At 37.4% G+C, this 22868-nt stretch overlaps 1 protein-coding gene across 1 annotated transcript in view; it reads right to left on the bottom strand.

Moving 5' to 3' along the window:
• CCDC148 (coiled-coil domain containing 148) overlaps nt 1-22868 on the bottom strand; it is a 227524-nt gene that overhangs the window by 66331 nt on the left and 138325 nt on the right. The window contains exon 11 of the mRNA XM_032410088.1: nt 14862-15002. Coding sequence (XP_032265979.1) covers nt 14862-15002 — 141 coding nt within the window. The remainder of the gene's footprint in view (nt 1-14861; nt 15003-22868) is intronic.

Genomic DNA, 22868 nt, shown 5'->3' with positions numbered 1-22868 from the left:
GATGTAGTACCACTTGTTTATCTTTTGTTGCGTGTGCTTCGGTATCATACTGAAAAATCATTACTAAGACCCATGGCAAGGAGCTTTGTTCCTATGTTTCCTTCTAGGAGTTTCACATTTTCAGGTCTTATATTTAAGTCTTTAATCCATTTTGAGTTAATTTTTGTGAGTGGTATAATATATGGTTCCAGTTTCATTCTTTTACATGTGAATATCCAATTATCCCAGCTACATTTATTGAAGAGACTGTCTTTTCTCCAGTGAGTATTCTTGGCTCTTATCAAGTATTAGCTGACCATATAGGGTTGGGTTTATTTCTGGGCTTTCTATTTTGTTCCATTAGTCTATTTGCTTATTTTTATGCCAGTACCATAATGTTTTGATGACTATAGCTTTATAGCATAGCTTGAAATCAAGAAGTATGATACACCTCCCGCTTTGTTCTTTCTCAGATTTCCTTGGCTATTCAGGGTCTTTTGTGGTTTCAGGAGAATTTTTCTACTCCTGTAAAAAATGCCGTTAGACTTTTGATAGTGATTGCACTGAATTTATAGATGGCTTTCAGTAGTATTGACATATTAACAATACTACTTCTTCCAATCCATGAACACAAGATACTTTCCATTTATTTGTGTCTTCTTCAATTTCTTTCATCAGTGTCTTGTAGTTTTTAGCATGAAGACATTTCACCTCCTTAGTTAAATTTGTTAAGTATTTTATTGTTTTTCATGCTTTTGATGCTACTGTAAATGGGATCGATTTCTTTGTTTTTAAAAATTTCATTTTTACTGTATAGAAATGCTATTGATTTTTGTATGTTGATTTTGTATCCTGCAACTTTACTAAATTTACTGGTTAGATCTATCAGTTTTTGGTTAAGTCTCTAGGATTTTCTATATATAAAATTATGTTGTCTGCAAATAGAGACAATTTTACTTCTTCTTTTCCAATCCTGATGCCCTTCCCTCCTTCCCTCCCTCCCTCCCTTCCTTCCTTTCTTTCATTGCCTGATTGCTCTAACTAGGACCTCCAGTACTATGTTGAATAAAAGTATAAGAATGAGAATCCTCTGTTTTTCCTGTATTAGAGGAAAAGTTTTCATCCTTTCACCATTGAGTATGATGTCAGCTGTGGGCTTGTCTTATATGGCCTTTATTATGTTGAGATATGTTCTCTCTATGCCTGATTAAGAGTATTTATCATGAATGGATGTTGAATTTTGCTGAATACTTTTTGTGCATCTATTGAGATGATCATATAATCCTTTTCTTTCATTTTATTACTGTGATGTATCACATTGGTTGATATGCATATGTTGAAACATCTTTGCATCCCAGAAATAAATCCCACTTGATCATGGTGAATGACACTTTTAATGTACTGTTAAATTTAGTTTGCTAGCATTTTATTGGGAATTTTGGCATCTACATTCATCAGGGATATTGACCTATGGTTTTCTTTTCTAGTAGTGTCCTTTTCTGATTTTGGTATCAGGATAATAATGGCCTCAAAAAATGAGTTTGGGAATGTTCTCTCCTCTTCAAATTTTTGGGAAGAGTTTGATAAAGATTGGTGTTAATTGTTATTTAAATGTTTACTAAAATTCAACAGTGAAGCCACCTGGTCCTAGGCTTTTCTTCAGTGGGAGATATTTTATTCCTGATGTAATCTTCTTATTAGTAATTGGTCTATTCAGATTTACTATTTCTTCCTGATTCAGTCTTGGTAATTTGTATGTTTCTAAGAATTTTCCCATTTCTCCTAGGTTGTCCAGTTTTTTGGCATATAAATGTTCATAGTAGCCTCTGATGATCCTTTTCCTGTCTGTGGTATCAGTTGTAATGTCTCCTTACTCATTTATAATTTTGTTCGTTTGGGTCTGCTCTCTTTTTTCCTTAGTTAGTCCACCTAAGGGTTTGTCAATTTTGTTTCTCTTTTTCAAGAACCAACTCTTAGTTTGGTTAATTTTTCAACTGTTTTTCTGTTCTCTATTTATTTCTGTTCTAATCTTTATTATTTCCTTTCTTCTGCTAATTTAGGCTCATTTTTTTTCTTTTTCTAGTTCCTTAAGGTGTAGAGTTAGGTTGTTTACTTGGGATATTTCTTGCTCCTTAATGTAGGCACTTATTGGTATTAACTTCCCTCTAAGAACTGCTTTTGCTATGTCCCGTAAGTTCTGGTATGGTAAATTTCTATTTTCATTTGTCTCAAGAAACTTTATTTCCTCTTTAATTTCTTCTTTGATTCATTGGTTATTCAAGAGAGTATTGTTTAATTTCCATGTCTTTGTGAATTTTCCAGTTTTCCTCTTGTTATTGATTTCTAATTTCATGCCATTGTGGTCAGAGAAGATACTTGGTACAATTTTAACCTTCTTATATTTGCTAAGATTGTTTTGTGGCCTAACATATGGTCTATCCTAGAAAATGTTCCATGTGCACTTAAGAAGAATGTGTATACTATTGTTGGATAGAGTGTTTTGTATATGTCTTTTAGTTCCATTTGATCTACAGTATTGTTCAAATCCACTGTTTCCTTATTGATTCTCTGTTTGGAAATCTATCCATTGTTTAAAGTAGACTATTAAAATGATCAACTATTATTGTATTACTGTTTATTTCCTCTTTTAGCTTTGTTAGTTTTTGCTTTACATATTAGGTGCTCCAATGTTGGGTGCATAAATATTTACAGTTATATCATCTTGATGTCCTAAACCCTTTATCATTATATAATGACTTTCTTTGCCTATTTTTACCATTTTAAGTTTAAAGTCTATTTTATCTAAAGTAAGTATAGCTACTTTGGGAGTTTTATTTGTTTGTTTAGTTTTTTATTGTTTGGTTGGTTGGCTTTGGTTATCATTTGCTTGAAATTTCTCTATCCATCCCTTCACTCTCAGTCTATGTGTATCCTTAAGGCTAAAAAGAGTCTCTTATAGGCAGCATATTGTTGGGTCTGGTTTTTTTATTTTTTTTATTGAATCCATTCAGCCATTATATGTCTTTTGATTGGGGAATTTAATCTGTTTACATTTAAAGTAATTTTTGATAGGTAAGAACTTACTATTGTCATTTTGTTAATTGTTTTCTGGTTGTTTTGTAGATCCATTGTTCCTTGTTTCTTATCTTTCTCATTTTTTTTGAGTTTTGATGTCTTGGTATTGATATGCTTTGACTTCTTTATCATGTTCTTTTGTGTAATTACTACAAGATTTTCCTTTGTGGTTATCATGAGGCTTACATAAAATATATTAAATTTATTTATTATTTTATTTTTTTAAAGATTTTATTTATTTATTTGTCAGGGAGAGAGAGAGAACAAGCACAAGCAAGGGAAGTGGCAGGCAGAGAGAGAAGCAGGCTCCCTGCTGAGTAGAGAGCCTGATGTGGGACGCTGGGATTATGACCTGAGCCAAAGGCAGACGCTTAACCAACTGAGCCCCCAAGGTGTCCCTATTAAATTTATATTAAACCTATTTTAAACTGAAAACAACTTAACTTCAATAGAACTAATATATTTTACACATTTACTTCTTTTCTCCCTCATACTTTAGGTTATTGCTGTTACAATTTACATGTGTTTTCTTTGCATTGTGTAACTAATATCAGATCATTGTATTGATTTTTTCCATTTTTTTAAACTTTTAAACTAGAATTGTGAGTTATGTACCACTATTACCATATTGCAGAATCTAACAATGACTATATATTTACCATTGCCAGTGAAATTTATGCTACTTTTTTTGTGTTTTTATGATGTTAATTAGCATTCTTTTACTTCCACTCAAGAATTCTCTTTAGTATTTCTTGTAAGGCAAGTCTGGTAGTAATGAACTCCCTCAGCTTTTGTTGTTTGGGAGTCTTTATTCCTCCATTTCTGAAGGACGGCATCACTGGGTATAAAACTCTTAATCGACAGTTATTTTCTTTCAATTTTTTTGAATGTCATCCCATTGTCTCCTGGCCTGAAATGTTTGTATTGAGAAATCCACCTATAGTCTTATCAGTTCCCTTATATGTTAATTTCTCTCTTTTTTCTTGCTGCTCTTAAAATTCATTGTCTTTGACTTTTGACAATTTATTTATCATGTGTCTCAGTGTAGCCCTATTTTGGTTCAACCTATTTGGGGTCTTTTGGGACTCATGGATCTGGATGTTCATCTCTCTTCCCAGGTTTGAGAAGTTTTTAGCCATTATTGCTTTAAATATATTTTCTGTCCCTTTCTTCTTCTGTTTTCATTTTGGAATTCCCATAATGTGAGTATTATTTCTTTTCATCACATCCCATAACTTCCATAGGCTTTCTTTATTCTTTTTCATCTTTTTCTTTTTTTCCTCTAACTAGGTGGTTTCTAACGTCCTATCCTCTCAGTTGCTGAATCTTTCTTTTGCATGGTGGAGTCTACTTCTGAAACATTCTGTTGAGTTCTTCAGTTCAGTTGCTGTGTTTTTAACTTGAGAATTCCTGTTTGTTTTGGTTTCGGGTTTTTTTGTTTGTTGTTTGTTTGTTTGTTTGTTGTTTTTTATTTATTTATTTTTTAAGATTTTATTTATTTATTTGACAGAGAGAGACACAGCAAGAGAGGGAACACAAGCAGGGGGGGTGGGAGAGGGAGAAGCAGGCTTCCCGCCAAGCAGGGAGCCCAATGCGGGGCTTGATCCCAGGACCCTGGGATCATGACCTGACCTGAAGGTGATGCTTAACAACTGAGCCACCCAGGCACCCCTGTTTTTGGGGGAGTTTTTTGTTGTGTTTTTTTTTGGTTTTTTTGATGGTTGCCATATCCTTGTTGAGCTTCTCATTTTGTTTATGCACTGTTTTCCTAATTTTGTTTAGTTGTCTGCATTTTCTTGTACTTCACTAAACTCCCTTAAGAGGATTATTCTGAATTTCTTCTCTGAGAGTTCATAGATCTCCCTATCTTTAGGGCCAGTTATTAGAGTTTTACTAGTTTCTTTTGGTGGTGTCTTATTTATGTGATTCCTTATGTTGGTTTCTGTGCATTTTTGTAATGGAGCTTCTCTTGCAGACTTTATAGATTTGCTTTGGCAGAGACAGTTCTTCACCAGTCAGCTCAGTTTGGGTTTCTGAGTGTGTCTACTGGTAATGTCTTTGGGCAGGTGGGGCTTACTATTATGACCTATTTTGGGGTGAGAGAACTATTCAAGCTCTGAGGACAGGGATGGGGGTGTGCCATTGACTGAGAACATTTAAATAGGACTTCTGGCTTGGTTCCCTATACAAGTGAGGCTGTAGGATGGGCTCCACAGTTATTTGAATTCTCTGGTCAGGCTTACCAGATGGTTGGGACTGGATACGTTATTCAGTAATAGATGGAGCTATGAATTAGCTTCCCTGCACTGTCACGGCAACAGGACAGGGCCCTGTACAGCTCCTTGTCTGGAGAACCAAATCTGTCCTGACTATGCACTGAATTCCCTGGTCAAATGAGGCCACCAGTTTACTTTGCAGATGAGGGAAGCCACAGGATGTTCAAGTGCTACTGTATGCAGGGCTGTTGACTCATCTATGCAACTTCTCATGTGCTCTGGTTAGGTTCCCTGGTTGGACAGGCTAAAGGTTATATTTACCAATAATCAGGGCTATGAATTAAATCCCCTTCCCTGACACAGTGGGAGAAGCAGCTCTAAAACTGTGTCTTGTCTTAACTAAAGTCAACCCCCACCACAAGTTCCCTGGCTACTGCCTTTGCTCTGCAAACCATCAGCTCTGCTGCCCTTCTCTCAACTCGAATACCAGTAGGCCACACAGCTTTCAGGTGTTTTCACCAGCCCTTCTGGTCAGATGAGGCTGGAAGACACTTTCCACAGTAGATAGGGTTGTGTCTTAGCTCCCTTGCCTGAATGTGAAGGAGGGGATGCTCCTGGCTCCACTCAAATGCCCAAACAGGCTCTCTAGTTGGGAAGGTCCAGGAGCTACCCTCTGACTTGTCTATGAATGAATCCTCCTGCCTGTGCATAGCACAGGAAGCTTCCATGCTCCGTACTGGCTTTGTTCTGGGGCTATCCGCTCTGTCTACCCACCTCTCAGTTCAAGTGTCACTGGACCACACAGCTTCCAGAAATTGTTACAATCCCTTTTGGTTAAATGTGGCTCTAAGGTACTTTCCATAGTGGGTGGGGCTGTGACTCAGCACCTTGACTAGACGTGGGTAAACCAGGCTCTAAGGTGGGCAAAACTATTTGAGGATCCAAATTAGGCAGATCTGTACCCACAACTTGGTACTGCCGATGAGCAAAACTGCTATTGTGATTACTCTTTGGACACTGTGGGTATGAACTCAGTTTGCCAAGATCTGTGTGCTGGTTGTTGCAAGCCCCACCCCTAACCTTCTCCATCACAGATCCCTAAGTAGCTGGGCCCCTGCAGATTCTTCTGTACTCCCTGATGTATGAGATCAGAGGATGGGCTCCCACAACATGACCCACAATGCTAGAGGAGGCTGGTCATCCCCTCTGGCCTTTTTCCACTAGAGGAACTGGAGACTCAAGGGAGACCTCTCTGTGTGATGCTGCACTGTCCTGGAGGAGCAATGCATTGTCAATGTCTAGCCCCTTTTCTTACCCTTCTCATGCGGTCTGTTGTAGTCTCTGGTGTAGGGAGCGGCTTCAACCTCACCCCCACATTCTAGGATTCTCCCAGTGGTGTCTTGTTCTTGAATAGATGTTAGTTGTTTAGATGAAGTCAGTACGACCTATGTTACCATCCTGGTGACATCACCTAGAAATTTTTACTTTTAAAAGACAGTTGAAACTAGAAAAGTGAGCTTCTTGGACTACCATCCTACCTTTATGTCACCTGCTGATTAATATACTGAGAGTTGACTCTACATTCAGTCTCATATTAGAATGTTAGAATCAGTTAATAAGCTTATGTTAATCTCCATTTCTAAATTTTAATAACAAAATAAGGAACATTATGAATATTTTTAAATGATATGATCTTTGATTTCTTTTGGATAATTAAACCTCCCATATTACATTAATTTCTTAAATAATATTATTCAGAGGACTAAAATTAAAAATTCAGAAAACAAACTCTGAACCCCAGGTAATTTGGAGTCATTTTTACATAAAATATACATTAACTATCTTCTCCTTCTGATGATTATAATATCCTGATAGTTACTTTACTCACTAGGTTTTATAGCTCCCTAGTTGGGATATTGCGTCAGATTCCCAAAAAAAAAGACCAATAATTAAAGGACAAACACCTCCTCAAATGTTTACTGCAACTTCACACTTCTAGGAATTAGAAATTGAGAGAACCACAAAACTGAGTGTGGGAAGTAGTTTAACAGATTGGACCTCAGCCAGATGGGGATACTTTGGCTTTAGTAGCAGGTGGTTCCTTTAAAAAGAGGATGTTTGCAAGTGAGAGGTTTAGGTGGGTGTATGTTAGAGCAGAGATCAAACTGGAGTTCAGAGAGTTTCAAAGACATATTTTCAAGGTCGAAGGCATCAGAGTTTTTATATTCCATATTCTCCATTTTATGAAAATGTAAAAAAGTGCTTTAAGCCTATTTTAGATAACCTGAATGTCATTGCATTACTGTGTTGCTGAGTGCTGCCATAGCATTTTTTTTTTAATTTTTTTACAATTTTATTTATTTATTTGACAGAGAGATACACAGTGAGAGAGGGAACACAAGCAGGGGGAGTGGGAGAGGGAGAAGCAGGCTTCCCACTGAGCAGGGAGCCCGATGCGGGGCTCGATCCCAGGACCCTGGAACCATGACCTGAGCCGAAGGCAGACGCTTAACAACTGAGCCACCCAGGCGCCCCTGCCATAGCATTTTTGTAAGTTCACAATTCAGTTGGTCCCCAGTGATACATTACATTAATTTACAGTATTTATATCTTAAGTTATTTTAGTCTAAGTGGGATCCAGTTAGATCACTATCTCTCTTTTACACACACACACACACACACCACTCCTTTAATCAGTCAGGGGAGGTTTTCCAGGCAGCTCTGATCTTAAAGGTCCTTTTTCCCACTACCTAAGTCCTCAAATCTATATCCCCCACCCTCTGCAATAGCAAAGCATTCACTGGAAATAAAAGGCAATCAGTCACAGGCATTTGAAGGAAATTGCACAGGACAGTTCTATATCCTGCAGTTCTTGCAGTGCACAAATGCATACAGTAGCAATTAAAAGCCTAAAAAAAAAAAAAAGAAAAAAATTAATAGAGAGTTGATGAACCTTATTGGAGTCAATCAGGGCAAAAGGTTCATATACTAAGGCCTGAACTTTGATCAACTGTAGCAAAACTAATAACTTTTATTGGCATAAGAGGAGTCACACTAGGAAGCAATCAGACTAGCATGGGCCATCATGTGAGGATAGATACCCAAACTATGGTTTGCTGATACAGGACCAGGAAATAAGAGAAGAGGAGGTCTAGGCATGTATGAAGGCAAAGGCACTAACCTAAACTCCCTAAGTGATCAGTACCCACTGAGAAAGGCAGGAAAGTCACACTGTAATTATGTGTGTGTGTATGTACCTATGCAAATATATCCATTTGTAAATACTGCGTATATATGCATATATATTTAATTTACTATATGTAGTCATGATTAATTTAACTAATTGCAAACTCTATATAGTTCACTCCATTTTGTATTTTTAATTTTTCTCTATTAACCCTTTTGTTCTACTCATAAAGTTTGAAGCTAAAAGAAACCCTTCTTTTTCGTAAGAGGTTCTACTAACCTAACTAAGAATTGCATATTATCTTTGTGGTGGAGCAGGTAAACACATCCCTTTAAAAAAATACCCAGAGTGGCGCCTGGGTGGCTAAGTTGGTTAAGTGTCCAACTCTTGATCTCAGCTCAGGCCTTGATCTTAGGGTCATGAGTTCAAACCTGGCATTGGGCTCCACGCTGGGTGTGGAGCCTACTTAAAATAGATAGATGACTGATAGATAGATAGATATCAGAAAAGGGGCTGTTTGTTTGAGTAGGGTGACCTCTTACAATTGCATGAAGGACTGGGTATAATGTGTGTCACATTAAAGACACTTAGTACATACTTACTGAATAAATGAATACATACATGGATGAATAATCATCCTAAATAGGACCTTTAGTGATCCCTTTGGGTTTATATACAATCTTACTGTCAATATATCTTACTGGGAGCTGATACAACTATTCTATGGTGGTGAGAAGTAAAGAGGAGATTTTCCTGAGCCTAGATGGGTGGGTTTGGTCCAGTGGTAGAAGTATTGGGAATGCCAAGTTCCTAAGTAGTTTTATCAGCCTGCTTCCTGCCAAGAGAATTTTGGGGGGTCCATGAGCCTCCTTTCACTTCATATTCACTCTTTCCCTTTCAGTCTAAGCTGGCAGTGTTTCTGATAAAATTTTCTCAAGAACCAAGTGAGCCTTTGCAGATTTTATGGGGATTCACTCCATTAGACAAAAGCCACACACCCACAGGTCTTTTTGAGATCATCCTTTCTCTCTCTTAGTTTTCTATTGAGGTGGCTGAGCAAAATTGCCCTTAAACTTCCCAGGGGCTTTCTAGTTTGAGATCTATGAGAAACACCCTTAATCTCTTGGAAGGGTCTTTTATATGACTGAATACTCCGACCCTGTGATCTTTTCAAGGCTATAACAAAGGACTGTACAGTCACACTTTCAGCCTTTTCTCTATGGCATGATGGCGGCAATAATCTCTTAACTCTGGAGTCTTTTGCCATTTAGATAGGTTGAGAATTTCCCAAAACATCAAATCTCTCCTTTTTGCTATAAGTAGCAAAAAACCCTAGTGACATGTTCAACACTTCAGAAATCTTCTTAGCTCATCACATATGAAGTTCATTACTCAGGAATGTTTTCCACCCAACTGCAGCACAGAATTAATTCCTTAGGCTTCCTGTCACCACTTAACAGTGACCCTTTCTCCAGTTTTGAAGAATATGTTCATCACTTCCTTTTGAGACTCAGCAGCCACATCTTCAACATCCTCTACTAAATCAGTTCAAGGCATTCTAGTCTTTTTTCTATCATGTTCCTAAAATTCTTCTTGCTTCTTCCCACTTCCCAATTCCAAAGCCACTTCCACATTTTCAGGTATTTGTTACAGCAACAATTCACTTCTAAATACCAAAAACTGTACTAGTTTTTTAATTGCTGTGTAACAAATCACCACAAATTTAGCAGCTTAAAACAACACTTACTTATGAGCTCAGACTCCTATAAATCAGAAGTCCAGCATGGTGTCCCTGGACTCTCTGCCCATGACATCACAAGAATGAAATCAAGGTGCCGAGAAAACTGAGTTCTCACCTGGAAGCTTTAGAGGAAAATATGCTTCCAAGCTCATTCTTGTTTTGGCAGAATTCAGTTCCTTACAGTTGTAGGACTACAGGTTACAGGTTCCCATTTCTCTTCTGTCTGTCAGCCAGGGCCACTCTCAGCTGCTAGAGTCCACCCACATCCCTTGCCATGTGACCTCCTCAATCTCCAAGCCAAAATATTCAGTCATGTCCTTTTCATGCTTTAAATCTCTGATGACCCCTCTTGTGACAAGCCAAAGAAAACTCTGTATTTTTAAAGGGCTCATGGGATTAGGTCAAGTCCTTCCAGGTAATCTCTCTTTCTCAAGGTTGTCTGTGCCATATAATATAACCTAACCCACGGTAGTTACGATCCTGGTGATTATATAGGGTATGTATCCCAGGAGGGCAGGAAATCTTGGGGCCCATCTTAGAAGCCTGCCTATCACAGGTGTGATTCATTGTCCCCTTTAAGTCCCAACAATCCTGAAGAAGTAGAGTTTATAGCCTGGGGATTTATTTTTTATCGTTCTTCAGTATCTACCTACCCCCCCCCCAATTCTTAGCTCTTTAGATCAGTATATTATTAGATTAAGAAACACTGGGGAAGGAATTTCATGGTAAATTGCTCTCATAAGAACCCACAGATTCTCACACTGAGAAAATAGCTTTGATCTGAATTGAGAAGATACTCTGGGTTCCCTCCTAAGCACAGAGCTTCTTGAATCTTCTGGGAAGCAGTACTGGTCTAGCCCTCTAGCCTGCATTCTTTTATGATAGCCTACCCTCTTTTATTTTAGACTGTTTCTGCTGCCCCTGGTTATCTGTAGGATGAATGTAATTCTGAGTATTTGCCACATCACCTGAGGTCAAGGGGGACAACATAAGTGCCAAGGTTCTACTGACGCCTGGGTCTATTGATATTTACTGATAAGATGTCACTTGAGGCTAAGAGATCACAAAACGATAGATTTCTCCCCAGAAACATCTCAGAGGTAAGGCTGAAGGTCACATGGATGGTGGGCCATGGCTGGTGGAGTTATTCTGACTTTCCTGATGAGGCTTCCTGTCCCTCAGATGTACAATGTGGGGGCTTCAATGCTAGATTAGGAACTTGTAAAATTGGGAGAGAAATGTATATGCTAGAGCAAGGAACGAATATGTCTCCTTTTAATGTGAGCCTTGCTTGAAATCTCTATTTTGGGAGTGAGGCTGAAACTATCCTTGCTTTGATCCCATAGAACTCCAGGCATCAGGCAGCAAAAAACCTCCTAAAACGCCATGATGCAGAGTAGTTTTTATGTTATTCAAGCCACCCAAAATGCTACATCTAGTGAAAGGGTGGTACCAGGACCAATATTACGTATCAGGCATTTTAAGGTTCACCTAGCACAGTAATTTTGTTTCTTACAATAGCTCCTAGGGATAGTTTATGGAAAGACATTATTCTTTGATTTTATCATGACAATAATATCAAAAGTGGAGAGATGCTTCTGAAATATTACCATTATCACCTAAGAGCCTATGAATCAAAACTTACCTTGAGTCTTGAGATGAAACTATGAAAACTGTGAATATTATGTTCAACTCAAGTTTTAAAGCACAGAAGAAAAAGTGATCTAATAATTTAAAGGTCAATTTGAAAAGAGTTGGGCACCTACCAGGGTAAACTTTGGGATACAAATTAAAATGTTATTCCAGCAAAAAGACAGTGTCATTCCCTAAAAGACAAACTGCTGAGAAGAAGAATTAGGAGAAAGATGATCTGTTATTCAGAAATCCTCAGGTGGGGTTTTATACACGGAATAGTTTCTCTATCTCTATGGCTGCTAGCTTATGAGAAGAGAAATCCAGGCAGGTGAAACAGTAGATGAGGAAAAACAGAGCACCAGCTAACAAAGCAATCAGTCTCAAGTCAGAGGGAGCTTCTGACCTGAGTAACTATAGGAGGGTTTTGTGAAACTGCTGTTAAACACTAAAGAACTAAAATTTGTCTCCAGCATAGAAAATAGTTAGAACAAAGAGAGTCTGGATTCGTAGTATATATATAAAGGTAGGCAGAACTTTGGTCAGTTTGTCTGAGTTGACATAGAAATCTCCTTTCCTACTTTAAACACATAGAAATTTTGGACAAACTATAACACAACAGCACACAAACACACACAATGTCCCAGTGTTGAAGATAAAGATGGAACTCAAAGTCAGAGCAGTAAAATGGAGCCAAAGCCAAAGGGCTCTTGGACAGAACTGGGCCTGAGGCAGGCCTGAGGAGCTGGTGGTTGGGTCTTTAAGATTAGCTGTGAGACTTGTGTATATGGGAGCTGGAATCATGCCACTTAAAAAGAGTAAGAAGTCCTATAGGACTTGTCCATACACAAAATGGTAACGAGACACACCAGGACCACTCCCCTGAAAAGTGATAAGGGAGATAACTTTCTGCTTGGGACCAGTGGAGAAAAGGGGTCACCAGCAGAACCCAGGCGGGTGCTGTGCATGAGTGCTAAGTCAGCACCCTCTGCAAGCTCACAGAACAGGTCCCAAATCTCACAGTCAATACACACACTGGTCCTGGGCCAGTAAAATGTATAGGGCCCTAAGCAGAAGCGAACAAAAACTCTGTAAAGATGCTCTCACTGTCAGGTCATGGTTCATAAAGGAAAGCACAGTTCACAAAGGAAAAGAGTTTAATAACTTTCATTACTTGATCATTTTAAATTTCCATGAAACCGTAGACACTACAGACCAAATTTAAAGGCAGATGACCAATGAAAGAAAAAATAACTGACAAAAAGAAATAGTATCCAGAATTTATAAAGAACTTTTACAGATTAATAAAGAAAAATAGACAAACAAAAGTACTAATAAGCAATTCACAGAGGAAGAAAATGGCCCAAATAAACATGAGGGGATTTTTCATTCTCCCAAGTGATCAGGAGAATCCAATTTAAAACACCGAGATACTGTTCACATTCATCAGATTGGCAAAAGTCAAAAAGAAGATTTATAATATCTTATAAACTAAAAACAAAAAACCTTATGAAATTGAGAGCATACAAACTCTACCAGACTGTAATTCTGCTCCTTGTGTACTGTGGAGAGAGCTGGGCACACACGCCCAGTCGGCACGTACAAGGCAGCCGCGCCAGCACAGCTGCAAGAACAGAACCTCAGAAACGTAAATGTCAACCACTAAGAGAAGGGATGCATGGCAGCCTCCAGTGAAACAGTGGACAGCAGTGAAAAGGGGCGGGCTCCGTCTCTGTTTATTAATATAGCTATATCTCAAAAGTTTAAGGTTAAATGCTGAAGTACATGCTGCAGAATGATACAGTCTGAAAGTATTCATGAAAAAATTTAAAAGTCACGAACTACATATTAAAAGATGTTAAAAGCAGGGCGCCTGGGTGGCTCAGTCGGTTAAGCATCTGCCTTTGGCTCAGGTCATGATCCCGGGGTCCTTGGATCGAGCCCCTTGGTGGACTCCCCACTCAGCAGTGAGTCTGCTTCTCCCTCACTCTCTGCCTCTCTCCCCGGCTTTGCTCTCAGAGTCCTGGGATGGAGCCCCACATCAGGCTTCCTGTTCAGCGGGGAGCCTGCTTCTCCCTCTCCCTCTGTCACTCCCTCTGCTTGTGCTCTCTCGCTCTCTGTCAAGTCAATAAATAAAATCTTAAAAAAAAAAAAAAAAGATGTTAAAAGCAATTGATGGCCTGTAAAGATAGGAATAAAATTTATGATCAAGACTGACTTTGAGGAGGTAAGAAGGAAAATGGTTCTGAGTACATCTTCAAGAGAGGACTTCAACTTTATGTGTATAAAATAAATCTGTGAAAGAATAAAAAACATTAACAGTTTCAATGCTAGGTGATGAATACTAATGTGTTTGTTTACACCACAAAAACTGATAAAATAAACAAAAATATCTAAATAAAGATGCCAGATATATTTTTAAAATCCCATCTCAAATTCAGTTTTTTCCTTCCACAGAATATCAGCAATCATTTTGAAGCTGTTAATAAGTGTTGTGATTAATTTTTTGAAAACTGGGAAGCAAATGTTTGCTCAAAAGTAGAGTGATGAATTTGTGTCAGCAAATGAAAAACAATCTAACAAATAATAAGCCAAGAAGTAAATTCTTTAAAGGGCCTTCTGGTATTGCATGAGTTGCTCTGACCTCGGTACAAAGTATTTTATCAGCAAAGACCTCTTTTGACACTCAATTGCTACACTGCAGTCAGCCAAAATGTTACCCTGGTATCCTCTTGTCCTTGCATGTTCCTACTTAGAACAAGACTTAACAAGTCATAAACCCTAACTTTTCTTTCCCTACAGCATTCCTTCTAATCACAAGTACCTGTGCTCATGCAGGTCAATAAAGTGGATTCTCCTCCATGTCCAATCTTTGAAGCTTAAATGAATTCAAGCAAGACTCCACTAGAACCTTATGAATCTTTCTAAGAACTGCCTATGATGATTCCATGCCAAACACCAAGATCTATCAAAGCTCAACCAGACAACTAAGCATTCATTCAAACATTCACAGTAATAGCAGATTTCATACTTTCTTTTTCTTCTCTGCTCTTTGTAACAATTCCTTCTCCTTCCATAGCTTCTCTTTCTCCTTCTCCTTTTCTCTTCTCTTGGCAGAAATTTCCATTTCCAGTCTTGCTACCTCTTCCTGGTGGGCTCGCCATTGAAGAACCTGAAATAAATGGAAATTCATTCCAATAACTATACCCAGTCAAGTGATTTTACAGACCACAATAAGACTAGGTTCTATATCAAGCAGGTGTCAAAGTTTTTCCAAATACACATTAAAATTCTGAGTGCACATGGGTGTGTGACATGTGCATGATGTGTATGTAAGATGTGTGTGCGTGCTGTGTGTGTGTGCACATATTAGTGTTAAAAAGAGAAAGCAACTTTAAAATCATCTCATTCAGGGATTCTTCACTTAGATTCATGGACTGAGATCCTAGAGTCTGTGAATTGACTTCAAAGAATCTATGAATTCTCATAAATATAATGTAAAAATTTCTCTGTTTTTGCACAGGTGTGTTTTTCTGAAACAACTGTTCCAGTTTCTGGTCAACAGTTTTCAAAAATTCTCAAATGATCCTAAGATCCTAAGAAGTTTAAGAACCACTGATAGATTTCATCCTTCTTATTTTATAAGTGAGGAAAATGAGCCTGAATGAAGATGAAAAAAAAAAATTTAAGACATTTAAAAGAATTTTCTGGATACTGATCAGTATTATTGGTAGAAGCATAACTGGTACTGCACTTCTAAAGGACACTGGACAATATGTAAATAAATATGTATCAATATAAAATATGCATAGCCTTTGACCCACAACTGCATTTTTGGGAAGTTATTCAAAGAAGACAATCAATTGGATAAGTGCGCAAAAATGTATCCACAGGAGTGTTCACTGTAGTGCTGCTTAAACAGAAAAGTTAGAGTCTAAATGTCTGGCAACAGGAGATAGCTTAAATTAATTATGGTACGGGGCGCCTGGGTGGCTCAGCCGTTAAGCGTCTGCCTTCGGCTCAGGTCGTGATCTCGGGGTCCTGGGATCGAGCCCCGCATCGGGCTCCCTGCTCGGTGGGAAGCCTGCTTCTCCCTCTCCCACTCCCCCTGCTTGTGTTCCCTCTCTCGCTGTGTCTCTCTCTGTCAAATAAATAAATAAAATCTTTAAAAAAAAAAAATTAATTATGGTACGTTCATGCAATGACTGCCATTGAAAAAGAATGGTCTATACCTATATTCATTGACATAAAAAATGTCCACAACATATTATTAGATGCAAAAAAGCAGGTGCAAAACTACATTAATAGTATGGTCTCCTTAACATAAAATATCATCTATGTATCTCTACATAGAAAAAGACTTAGAAGGAGTTTTACCAAAATAATAATACTGGTTATCTCTGAATAACATCATTTCATGAAATTCAAAAAATTTTTTCTTTAAGCCTTTCTGTGCTGAGTGACATTTTTACAATAGATATGTGTTATCTTTGTAGGCAGCAAACCAATGAAACTAACAAAATAGAAACAAACATTTACATGTTCCACATACACTAAGAAAACTAAGAAAGCGAAAGAAGGAAGGTGGAGAAGTGTGCAGAATTCTTTTCAGAAAAGGAAGGAACTAGCATTTCCAATTTAATACCTCATATCTTATGTTTGATATAAGCATGACTCATTATGGTAAACTAGCATTTCCAATTTAATACCTTGTATCTCACATGTTTGATATAAGCATGACTCATTATGGTAATACATAAAATGAGAATAGAATAAATAAAATGTCCTAAAATATAATGAATTAAAGTGACTAAATAGTTAAGCTCTTTTTGCACTTTCTTTTTTTTTCTGTATCACAGTGTTTTATTTATTTATTTATTTATTTTTTATTTTTTAAAAGTTTCTACTTTTTTTTTATTATTATGTTATGTTAATCCCATACATTACATCATTAGTTTCTGATGTAGTGTTCCATGATTCGCTGTTTGCGTGTAACACCCAGTGCTCCATTCAATACGTGCCCTCTTTAATACCCATCACCAGGCTAACCCATCCCCCCACACCCCCTCCCCTCTAGAACCCTCAGTTTGTTTTTCAGAGTCCATCGTCTCTCATGGTTCATCTCCCCCTCCGAATTCCCCCCCCCTTCATTTTTCCCTTCCTACTATCTTCTTTTTTTTTTTTTTTAACATATAATGTATTATTTGTTTCAGAGGTACAGGTCTGTGATTCATCAGTCTTATTAAAAGTTTGTTTTCTAAAAATATACTTTCTCCTAGTTATCAAAATAACTAAGGAGGGGCACCTGGGTGGCTCAGTTGGTTAAGTGCCCAACTCTTGATTTCAGCTCAGGTCATGGTCTCAGGGTTGTGAGATGGAGCCCTGAGTGGGGCTCCATGCTCAGCAGGGAGTCTGTTTTTCTCCCCCACCCCATGCCCCTTCCCCTACTCACATGTGCTCTCTCTCTCTCTCTCTCTCTCAAATAAATAAATAAATCTTAAAAAAAAAATAACCAAGGAAATTCAGACTCTTGGTTTTCAGACACACCTAGGTTTCCCCACCTGCTGCTTGTTCTGGCCATTATATTTACTTTCCTTTTTGGAAGCCCATTCCTAGAATAAGATCACATGCCTTCCATCCTGATCTCCTACTCCCAAACCATTCCTTCCTGTAAACCATCTTCCATCTGTAACATACTGTGTTAAAATCAAGTGTCCTGTCAAGTGTTGCTAGTGATGGTGGTACATCATGTTGACCTTGTTGACCATCTCTTTCCGATTAAAGCTCTTTCCTTCCTGGCCCACAACATTGTTCTCTCTGCTTCTCCACCAATGGATACTACTCTCTTCTTTTCCTGTTCTGTCCACCCTCCACCCTCAACTCTACTGCTATCTTTTTTTTTTTTTTTTGGAGAAAGCTAGAGAGTGTGAGTGGGGGGGGGAGAGGAAAAGGGAGAGAATCTCAAGCAGACTCCATCCTGAGCATGGAGCTTGACGTGGGGCTCAATCTCATGACCCTGAGATCATGACCTGAGCTGAAATCATGAGTCCAACACTTAACCGACTGAGCTACCCAGGTGCTCCTATTGCTATCCTTTTTCTATGAACTCAGCCTCTCTATGCTTGTTATGTCTGTCTCCTATGAGTCATACACACACTTCTGTGTGTATGACTAAAATGTACAATATCAGCTTTGTCTTGTTGTCTGCAATTCTATCCTATCAAATGCTTAAGGTCTTTACTATTTGTATGTGTACCCAAAATACAATATTTTCAAAATTAAACTCAACATTTTTAACTTTGCCACAGCTTCACAAGCCCTGTGCACCTGCCTCTTTTTTCAAACATCCTGGTTTATTCTGTGGAACCACAAGTATCTCTGCAGTTTGCATTTTTATTACTGCATGCACCTATCAAAACGACTAATTCTTTACATTTTACATCTGACTTGGGCAATCTTATATTTCTTAAGATCAGATGAGTTTTACTTATGACAAATCAATTTCTAAAGTACTGGATTTCCCTAGGCCACTTCACTGTAGTTTCCTAGTTCACTCAGTCTATCTGCCAAATGTATTGAAAAAAATGCCAGAGTTCATGGGGTGATGCCAGTTTATTCCAATAGGACCTAAGTAACTTAGTTTTCTTACTCACAATCAATGCTCCATTTTAACTTAACTAACATATAATCTCTACATAGATTTTTCTTCATGTGCCTTTCCGTACGTGGCCATTCTTGTTCTTAGCCTCATGGTTTGGTCCAAACTGTCCCCCCACCTGTAACACCCTCCATTTCCCTCTATTTCATAGAAGGCTCTTTGGACCAGTATATGTCCCACTTCTTTCATGAAACATTCTTCAGTCCATGATCATTTCTCTTTTCTTATTTCACTTACCATACCATAGCTATTCTCTAATCATTTTGAGCATAGTGTTTAATTTTTATTTACAGGAGGGTCCATCATATGTATTTTGTCTTCCTCTTACACCATTTAGCAGAGTACCAGCACATCATAGATGCCCCTTCTATTTAATTTAATTTACCAAAACAAACCTTTTTAAACAAAACCTAATAAATGAAGAAATAAAAGTATTAGAATATACCATTTTGTAACATCTAATGAAATAATAAGTCCTTGTTTATGATCATCAATGGCTACTAAACACTTCATGTTAATAGCAGATGGGAAACTTTATAATGGAAGAATCAGGCTGGCAACAACTGAACGCACTGAACAATGTTAACATCACAGAGAAACAAACAGACATTTTGGCCTCCTGATGGAAATATACAGCATTCCTATGAAGTATTCTTGCCAAAAAATAAAAATGATATCATCAAATCTCTAGACCTATCTATCAGGTAACAGGAAATTCAGCTAATGGAGAAATATATTAAACAACTGTATGGGGATGCAATCAACAAAACTGAAATTTGAAAAACTTTAAAGGACTTTAACAAATTACAAGAAAAAGAAGGAGAATTATGGATAAAGAGATTTAAGAAACATATCAATCAAATGCAATATGTAGATTATATTTGGTTTTGATTTGAATAAACTAAATGTAAAAATTACAAAACAAAAATATTTTGATATTAATTAGTTAGTTGATACTATTAAGGAAATATTGTTGAAGTTTTTAGGTATGATTATAATATAGTTATGCTTTTTAATTTTTATGTATTTATTATTTTTTAAAAGATTTATCCATTTATTTTAGAGAGAGAGAAAGGGGAGAGTGGCAAAGGGAGAGGGAGAAGGAAAGAAGAAGACTCATTGCTGAGTGAAGATTCTGATGGGGGCCCAACCCCATGACCCCGCGATCATGACCTGAGCTGAAATCAAGTCAGACACTCAACTGACTGAACCACCCAAGCGCCCCTTGTTATGCTTTTTTAAAGAGTCTTTATAATTTTAGAGATATATACTGAAATACTAACAGATCAAATGGTATGATGTCTGGGGATTTGCTCACTATTACCCAATGGTCATAGATAACAGTACAGATGAGACAAATTTGACTAATGAGTTGATAATAGTTGACATTGAGTGATAATAGACTTGTATATGTTTAAATTTTTCCACACTAAAAATTCTGTAAAAATAAATAAACCATAAAATATAATGTATGTCCAAAGAGTTTTATATAATAAAATACTGTAGTCTCAAGGTTCTCAGATAGTAGAAAGGGAGATTTGAGGCACACTGAACTAATGAAAAGAAAAGTAGCATACATTTAGCCTTTCTGAGTACTAAGACTAGTTTTATAAATTTCAATAGAAAGAAGTTTGGGTTTTAGAACTACTCTTCTCACCTTTTGATTTAAGACTAACTTACGGGAATTATTGAATAACCATTACATATGTGATGTCATAGGATTTAAAGAAGCCAACACATAAGCAAATATCTATAATTGGAGAAGATTTCTGTTTCCAAAGACAAGTATAGCAAAATAATAATAATAACAACAATAATCAGACCAATGAAGCTGAGGCAACCCATTTTATCCACCAATTTAGCCAATTTACCCCTCCTTGTATTTGCAAGTCTAAATGATGTTTCTCCTGTTCCCCAGAGAAGAAAAGATTATGGTAGTTTTTTATTTTTTAAGTTTTTTTTAGCTGGTTAAGTTTATATTAAATCCACATAAGTAAGAACTGTCATGAGAGGCTCTGGTAGGTTTTTAAATGGGACAAACAAACTGAAGAATCATGAAACAAATGGAAGTTCAGCAATCAAAAGCCAATAGGTTAAGATGTCAAGCAACACACGTATATACAAAATTCTGGGGAAAAGATTCTAGATCAAGTCAGCATCAACCTTTAGAAACTAAATTGCTCCACTTAATATTGGAATCACGAGAATGGTCGGGGACCCTTAAAAGTTTGCTTGAAATCAGTAACTCACAATATCATCTGTAATTATAACCATACTCAAAAAAAAGGTAAAGAGTCAAGGAGAGAAGGTTGTTGAAGGTAGCATTGTATCCTAAGTTAGCTAGAGTTGTGAGATCTTGACAAGAAACACGCTCTGCAGTAATCGGTTTCCAGGCAGTAAGGTAAACAGGGCTTTTCAGAATGCACAATGGACACAGTGAAGAATCTGGTGGGAAACGGGTGCCATTGAAAAAAAAAATCTTTATCCAGTGGATCCCCAGAGGCAGTCAAGGGATTTGGATGGCTCCCATGTGGAGAGAATGACAACCAATTATGGTATTTTTGAGAGGCCCAAGAATAAGAAAGCTGGCAGGTGGGCAAAGGAATCAATATTATCACAATGGGCTAAAATTTAGAAGACTCTTGAGCGAACAGCGAGCAAAAGGAACAATAGCCCAGAAGAACATTTTAGTGGTTTTATTTTAAAGGGTTTGTTAATTATATAGCTTTAAACAGAGCATGTGAGCATAACTGTGCAACAATAATAACCACGGAAGAACATTACCACAGTGGCAGTCAGGAGCATGTTAGAAGGAGAGCGTTATTTAGATTATTGACTACAGGACATTTTTCCAGGTCTTTAGCTAATACTTTAATATTCCTGCCAAAGGTACAGTCTGAATGAAACCTTAACCCAACAAAGAACAAATGGAGTTTAAAATATGTTCATCTATTGCAAATAATAAATTAAGGTTTTAAAATGAAAATGGTTAGTAGCATTACATGTATTCCTTGCTCTTAATGTAAAAGTAATATGGTTCAAATGAAATTAATAAATACACATATTCTCAGAGTAAAGTACTAGAAAAACAAAAAAGCCCATCAAAACTTCAAAGATAATAATGGAAATTAACATCAAGGTAACAATATTAACACAATTTGACAACAAAGTCAAATGCCTTAAAAAATTCTGTAAGTGGCGATGTGGTATAAAGGAAACGAATATTGAACTGTTGGTCAGAACACCTGCTTTTTTGTCCTATCTCTGCCACTAACCAATAATATTGTTACTTTGAGCAAATGGTTAACCCAGTTTTCTTGTGTGTTAAAGGGGAGGACTGGATCAGATGACTTCTATGATTTCTTTAAGTTATATTATCCTGATTCTATTTTATATTTTCCTATATGGAGAGATTGCAATATATGACATGTTCTACAGTTTTCTTCTGCAAGCAAAACGAATTGCAATGAGAAACATCAGTATTTTATAGGCCTGTTAAATAATAGACAATTAAATATTAATATGGAATTCTATCATTCATATTTATGGAAACATTGTGTCATGTGTGTTGTCTTATACAGGAAAAGTTTTGTCTGACCACTACCTAAACTGGCAACAATAAAATATTAAAAACTGCCATTTATGAGGGCTTATTGTGTGCTAGGCCCATGCTTTATATAGGCATTTAACTCATGGTATGATGTAATCTTTGAAACAAGCAAGTTATCTTCTTCACACTTCATCTGGCTAACTTCTACTTACCCTTATTCACATCTAAGCTTAGAGATCATTTGCTCCAGGAAGCTTTCCCTACCTCACCATGTCCATGCCCCTAGCACATTGTCCCTCTCTTTACAACATGCGTTAAACCATTTACCTGTACTTCCCACTTGGCTACAAACTTCTTAAGGGCAGGGACCAAATTTGTCTTATCCATAACCTGTCTACAGAGCTTACCATGTCATCTGGTACTTAAAAAGGGTTCCAGAAATACTTGGGATATGCACAGATAAGGCTCTGAGGCTATGCTTGGCAGTTAGATTGACCACATTTCCCCTTCCCCACACTGGACTCATCTTTAGAAAGAAAAGGTAAGTCTGTCCCCAACCCACCCCCACCCACCACACATGCTACCATTTTCTGACTCCCCCACAGGGGACTTTCAATTCTTGATTTCCCCAGTCCTAGTTGTTTCCATGCCTCCTAAGCTCCATCTCTGCTTGCCTGACAGGGAAAATATCCAGAAAACATTGTCAGGATTTTCAACAACTAATTCATGTTTCTAGCAATATTAGAGGACATGTGCAAAAAAGTGGCAAGCTCTCTGTCTTCTCCTTCAATATTCCTATAAGTTTCTAGATTCAGTTCAGCTGAGTAAAC

The sequence above is a fragment of the Phoca vitulina genome, unplaced genomic scaffold, assembly GCF_004348235.1.
Source record: "Phoca vitulina isolate PV1807 unplaced genomic scaffold, GSC_HSeal_1.0 scaffold1, whole genome shotgun sequence".
NCBI lineage: Eukaryota > Metazoa > Chordata > Mammalia > Carnivora > Phocidae > Phoca > Phoca vitulina.
The sequence above is the reverse complement of the archived record's forward strand: the minus strand, read 5'-3'. Positions and strand labels throughout refer to the sequence as shown.